The sequence below is a fragment of the Benincasa hispida genome, chromosome 10, assembly GCF_009727055.1.
Source record: "Benincasa hispida cultivar B227 chromosome 10, ASM972705v1, whole genome shotgun sequence".
NCBI lineage: Eukaryota > Viridiplantae > Streptophyta > Magnoliopsida > Cucurbitales > Cucurbitaceae > Benincasa > Benincasa hispida.
In genome coordinates, this window is record NC_052358.1 from 60,139,632 (window position 1) to 60,146,676 (window position 7,045).

The 7,045-nt window shown below is 41.4% G+C and overlaps 1 protein-coding gene across 1 annotated transcript; it reads right to left on the bottom strand.

Moving 5' to 3' along the window:
- Positions 1-2,092: 2,092 nt before the first annotated feature.
- LOC120089167 lies at positions 2,093-2,527 on the bottom strand. Its single transcript, XM_039046581.1, has 2 exons — positions 2,352-2,527; positions 2,093-2,240 (listed from the first exon to the last, which is right to left on the bottom strand). Exons 1-2 carry the CDS (start codon positions 2,525-2,527, stop codon positions 2,093-2,095), a joined length of 324 nt encoding a protein of 107 aa, XP_038902509.1.
- Between the last annotated feature and the right edge of the window lie 4,518 nt (positions 2,528-7,045).

Consider the following 7,045-nt stretch of genomic DNA (forward strand, 5'->3'; position numbering starts at 1 on the left):
AGTACTAAGTTATTAAACAATGTTGGATTGCGTTGATGAAAAATAATAAATTGCATCCATTAAGCATAAAATCTATAATATTGTGGTTGCATGCGTCAATGCATTGGAACTATTGATTTTTGTATTTCTTGTGCAGAATATGCATTAACACATTACAAAGATTGCGATCATAGGAATTCATCGGTTGAGCACAACTTCACCGCAAGACTTTGCGTTGATCGTGCTCGCAACCATTCACCCAAGAAGAATCACCGCAACATGGTGGGTGCATCCAGACGAAAGGACAATTAAGATTGATGGGATAGAAAGCTGATGGCAGTCAAATTGAAATTAAGTTGATAGCCGATAACGGTCACAAAGTACATCCAGCTTTATCAGTGACATTTATCTGGTGCGTCAGTCAATAATTAAAGTTGTCCGATCTGTACAACCAGGAGAGAGAAGCCGCCTTTCACCATTGATGCCCTATAAATACCAAGTGCATTCTTCAGATAAGGGGTTATGCAGTTGATTAGTTCACCATTTTTAGTTCACGCCTCTATCCATAGTTTTCTTTCACCTTCTCAAGACGGACACGAGGAAGAAGTTGTGCTGGTAGATCGTTCTGGCAAGCTTGGGAGAGTACCAGAAGCTACTAAGACGGAGAGAGAGCCGACTTCTATGGAAGCGGGAATATCCTTAGTTCAGAATAGAGATTCCAGTGTAAAAAGCCTCGGTCTGCAAGGAATTGCTACCAGGCTCTCTACCTTAACTTCCATTAGCATTTTGTACTTAACTTATATATAAGAATGGAATTTCTTTCTCTATATCTATTCACTCTCTGTGATTCACGAATGAGTAGCTGTTGAATGGGTTGAGAAGCATTTAGCTAGCACAACGAGGGAATCTTCATTCTCTGTGATTATCTTATTTATGTATGCTTAATTCGTCTATTAGAGATACTCGGGAGGGTAGTCTAAGGACAGGATCTAGACTTGGGAAGGTCAGATCAGAATCTAGGTTTGGAAGAACCAGAATAGAACGCATAAATGAGAGATAGGTGCTTAGGGATAAGCACTATTTGTTATCAATACATCGCATGCATCTTAGCAATAAGATATGATTATATGCGGTCACCTTACTTTCTTGCATTTTGCATCAATGCATAGGACAAGAGTAGAGACTTAGGAATAAGCTCTATGGACATTTTGCATGCAACACTTGCGTCCTAGATTTAAGAGCATTCCATTTACATTGGAAAATGACTTGCTGTGCATGGTAGTAACATGATTGCATAGTCTGACGCATTCCCAAATAACGCTAGCTAAAGATTTTCTCAACCCGTTCATCGCACACTCATTACATCTGTCAATGCAACTTTGTTTCTCAAATCTACTGCATTTATTTATCTCTTTTTATCAACACAACAACAAACCAACCACTACATTTATTTACCCGGTTACCGCAAAGTTTTCATAAGAGAATTATCAACGCAAACTATTTTCACAAGTCCCTATGATCGACCTTGGATTTACCAGGAAACTCAGGGGAATTTACACTTGAATTCCGCTGGGGAAACTTGAGTGCACAACGTAATTCCACCAACGCATTTCATCCATATTTCCATTCAATAAAATAATACATCAAGTTTTAATGCAACTTATTGCGGCCACTTGAGCCGACGCAGCGGGTTGCGCTGATTGTTAGGGGATGGCTCCTTGATTGATTGCCATCGATTGGAGAATTGAGGTCACTGCGGCCATCTGAGTAGCCAGTGTGGTCATTGTCTCTGCATGGACAATGGCAGTGTCATTCTTTCTTCTTTCAGAGCCTCTGCCTCCATAACCATCATAAATTCAGTCATCCATGTTCCGGGATATGCGGTCAAGGATGATTTTGGCCTCGGTATACGTCTTGTCCATAAAACCTCCTGTCGCGGAGGCGTCAGCAACAACCTACGTCAATCTGTTCAGGCCATTGTAAAATGTCTCTATAAAAACGAAATCGGGTATTCGATATGCGGGCAGTTCTTCACCAATTATCAAAATCTCACCCAGGCAGTGCTCAGCACGTCCATTCATCGCCTTGCATTGACGGTCGGTGGGAAGAACTTCTACATGAATCGATCAACCAGCTGATCCCATGATGTAATCTTGTTCAGCTCCAGTGAGTAAGCCCACCTCTTGGCTTCATCCCTCAAGGTGTAAGGGAATAAATACAGTCTAATACCCTCAAAGGTAATGCCAAGTAATGAGAAGTTGCTGCACATTTCAACAAAATTGGTCAGGTGGGCATGCAGGTCTTCACCTTGCAAACCCCCACATTGCCCTGCGTTCTAGATCATTTTGAGCATGACCGATTTTATTTCAAACCTTGCGTTCTCCTCTACTGTAGGCCTTGAAATCCCATGCGAAAAATCGTACAGGTTGGGCGCCGCATAGTTCCTCATGGGAATATTACGATCAGTGGCAAGGAGGACTGGATCCTGTGCTAGCCGTACCGCCCCTTGATTTCCTGCGAGAGCTGTGTTGTCCATATTATCTGCCATATCAGCTGNAGAGCTGTGTTGTCCATATTATCTGCCATATCAGCTGCTCTCTTTTGCCTTGCTCGATTCTGGTGTGCCCGTTGCGAAAGTTACGCTCGATCTCTGGGTCAACTATGAATTCTGGTTTGGTACTCGTACTCATAAACTGTCAGACTGCTCTCTGCGTTGAACAGCCAGTACAAAGAGTTCTGTCCTACAAAATACCATAAACATACACAAACAATAACTGTTAACCAATCCCCGGCAACGCCGCCATAAACTTGTAATGCATAATTTGAATCTATAAACTACAAGTCCATGTTCCCGTTACCAGTTCCCCGGCAACGGCGCCATAAACTTGTAACGCATTTGACATAATTTTAATCTAAGCTTGATGACATAAAATGCGATGATGCCATAAACTTGTTGACATGTATGAATATGAATGAATTAAATTAATCTTCTTATGTCATACAATGCATGGATGATTGGAAATTTCGAGAATGATGGAATAAATATTCCTTCTGTTATGCAATCAGTCCGTCAAAAATGCACAACGGTTAGTTGTACACGTGTAAAAATCCTCCGTGATTGCATTGCTCATTTGTATCTTTCGATCGTGTGGTCACATGCGGTGTTGTTTTTGATTACCGCATGTGGTTGAAGTTCAGCTCTAGATCGATTGTCGCATGCGCCGTCATTGCGTTGATCGTCTATTCATTCCTGAATGATGGGCACAATGCGACGTAGATGCGTTAATCTTTCTCTCTTGAATCATGAGCACATACGGTGACTGGATATCCTGCAAAACAGACTTGAAATATTCTTTTCTACCATCGCAATGGTGTTGGTGGGTGTATTGGTGAAAATTTATAATTATTGTATTTCTTAACCAAATTCCATACAATTGACGCAACTTTCCTCTCTTTTTGCCAAAATATCTAAATAAAGCAGTATAAATAACTTGTATTTCTACAAGTTATCAAGAAGCAGCCGAAAGTGGCTGAAGAGAAGAAGAAGAAGAAGATCAAAGAGAAGAGGGCTGAAGGAGATGAGGAGCCCATCAAATCAAGAAGAAGGAAAGGAGAACGAATGAGAAGAAGGAGCGCAGGCGGGAAGAGAGGCACCTGAAGAAGGAGGAAGAGAGGAGAAAGAAGGCTAAGAGCCTAGAACTGGATGGAGAATCCACCTCCGTAAAGGGGGATTCAACGCAATTGAGAGAATCAGCGCAACCTGAAACACCGCAAACGGTTGCGACTAACGAAGGAGAAGATGTAGAAATCAGCGCAACCTACACCCTTGCGGCGTCGTAAGAAGAATGCGCTGCAAGGGTCAACAGTTGACCCACCAATATTGATAGATGTGTTAGAAGAGTAGGAGAGGAGAAGAAAGGAGGAAGAAGAGAAGAGGGAGAAAATGTTGTGAGCACAGCTAATCATCGCAGAAGGTAGTCGAAGAAGAAAATTACAAGATGAGAAGATGCGCTGTAACAATGAGATTTCGGCAGAAGAAGAAAGGAAAAGGCTCGAAGAGGAACAATGCATTTTGCTGGCCTCCGAGAAGTTTGAAAAAGAATTTGAAAAAAAAGTGAAAGAAGAGGCAGAAGCAGAAAGGAGGAAGAAAGAGGAGAAGGAGAAGAAGCGCCAAGCAAACGTTCAGCACTTAAGAGAGAAGAAGGGCAAGGAACTTGCTGAATGGGAGAAGGAGGAACAACGCAAGGCAAGGGAAAGGAAACAAAAGCAAAAATCCCGCCTTGCGTTGACCAAAGAAAAGGGCAAAGCATTTGTAGAATGCAGGGAGCCCGCATTGGCTAAGTGGCGTCCATTGAAGAAGAGAGAAAACGACGATATGCTGATGGAGATGGGATTTTCCCCCGTGCCAATGCCACTACCAGACCTGATTACAAGCATTGTACTGGAGCACGGATGGGAAACATTTTTCCAGTGCCAGCCATCGTCATGCCAAATGTAGTGCGTAACTTCTACAACGGACGGCTACATGGCACCAAGGATGTGGTGACCATGAAAGGGGAAATGGTGTCTTTCAGCGCAAAGGACATCAATGAACTGTACTTGATGAAGGATAACCCAGATACACTGCAACCATTAATGCAACCGAGCACTAAGTGGACGGTTTCATTAAAAGGCACAAGAACTCTAGCCTCTAAGACATTGCTTTCCAAGGCGCAGCTTTGGGTATATTTGGTAAAATGGCGACTCATCCCGACTTCCCATGACAAAACAATTTCGAGGGATCAAGTCATGGCCGCATATTGCATTGCGCGCGACATTCCAATCGATGTGAACCAGTTGATCGCAAGACAAATTCGAGGTTTTGTGGGGCACATAAGAGGTCAATATTTCTTCCTATGGACCGTTTCAAGCTTATGCCTATCATTGGGTGTAGGTATTGATGAAGAGACAACGCCAGAAGTTCATGGCCTCATAAACGTCAAGATTTTGAGGTTGCTTTTCAAAGATTCCCCACACTACCCCGAACTCCCATTGAAGAGGCCCGTCATTGATTTAAATGCACCGCAACAACCCAAGCCAAAGAAACATCGCAAAGATGCCAAAGGAAATGGGAAACTCCAAGACTCACCAATGCAAGAACCAGAACCCTTAGACCCTTTGCCTTTGATAATTTGCCCTCCAAGCCCTCCCATACAACCTTCTTCTTCACTTCCTGAGCATTTCACCAACCTTCTCCTTGCCCCTGATTCTCCAACCGTATATCCAGTGGCTCCATCCTCACCTTCATCATCATCATCGCAACTTCCCCATCCACCACCGCATGTTGATGACCCACGCGATCTGGGTGAAGGCACTTCTGCCCAACCCCAAGACGTCGATGGCGAAACATCGCAGGCACAACCCACCATTGCTTCCTTAGATACTGAACTAGCCGATATGCGAACCCTTCTTGCCCAACAACAATAACTTTTCTCCCAACAACAGGCCTTCTTCTACCAGAGAGTAGATGCGGTAAACGAGCGAGTAGAGATTTACAACACAGTGCTGCCACTGTCTCTTATACACATCTAGATGTGTATAAGAGACAGGTGCTGCCATGACAAGGCAGGTGATGATCAATATTCAACGCAACATCTATACGATCCAACTGAACCAAAGGCAACTAGCGGAGCACAACCATGAGTACTTCAACTTCTTGACAGCATATCTCCATGGTATCATGGTGCCTTCGCATCTCCAACAGCATCTACACTTCGAAGAAGCTCCACGCGTACCTCATCAAAATCCTCCACCAAAACCTCCTCCTTCTTAATAAGTTTACATTTTTTTATTATTGTGGTCATTCTTTTATTCATAACTTCATTCATTATTTTTCTATGTATAGAAGCTAATTCTTTGATTCTTTGTATATGAAAAAAATTTTGTATTGCGTTAATTGCAATTCCTTGTATACTTAGTTAATTTTTAATATAACTAAGTAGCAATTCTTTCAAGTACGCAATAGCCTCTTCTTTATCATCCTTTGTCATTATTTGCGATATTCTTGATCTTCTATTTTGTGTTATTCATTGCGCTGCCATGATGTATAATATGCATACACTTAGAAACATTTCTCACACTTTGTATTTTCTAACTAACACTTAGTTAATTCGTGACTATAGCATTATTTTACCTTTTATCCTTCAAAATTCTGCTCAAACCTTTTTTTTTGAAATTTTGTCTAAGTGTTTGTCTATTCTATCCAAACAACGCAATGAGGACCTTGCGCATCTCTAAGTTTGGGGGTGGGGAAGGTCTGAGCAAATGAGATCAGGTGATGCGGTCTTAACAAAAAAATGCGTTCATTATTTAAAAAAAAAACAAAATTTAAAAATAATATATTAATTTTCATATAAACTCCAATGTCTGCGCAAGCGAAAACTCAAAAATAATCCCAACCTGATAAGAGTTAAGTTGTGAAAGGAGCCTGCTCGTAGTTGGATGTTCGCATGACACCCGTGGGAGTAAGCCAAAACGAAGGTGGGTTTCCAAGAACAATGCAATATGAAAAGAGAAAAATGAAAAAAAAAATAATAATAATAAAAACAAGAGACAGCTACTCTGAAATTCAAGAGTTAAAGTTGAGGTTGGCACACAACCGTAATTGGATGTTCGGATGACACCCGTGGGAACGAGCCAAAACGAAGGGTGTATCAATGATCAATAGTCTCTAATAAATGACGCAAAGTTTGACCACCGCATCCAGATGTATCAAGTTGTTTTGACAAGAAGAGGTAAACATTCTTTTTAAAACTAGAAAAACATTTTTGAGCAAAAATTTGTGGTATAGAAGAATAAAGTAGGGCTTTGTTAGGAATTATCAAGGATAGAAAGAAATTGCGTTGTTAAGTAATGTTTCCTAGGTGGAACATTCGGAGCAACCAATCGACGCAAAATTTAGGATCGGAATTGAGCAATATTGCCTTAGTAGAAGATATGCTTGAGGACAAGCATATATCTAAATTTGGGGAGTTCGATAATTAGTAGAAATACAAGTTATTTATACTATTTTATTTAGATATTGCGG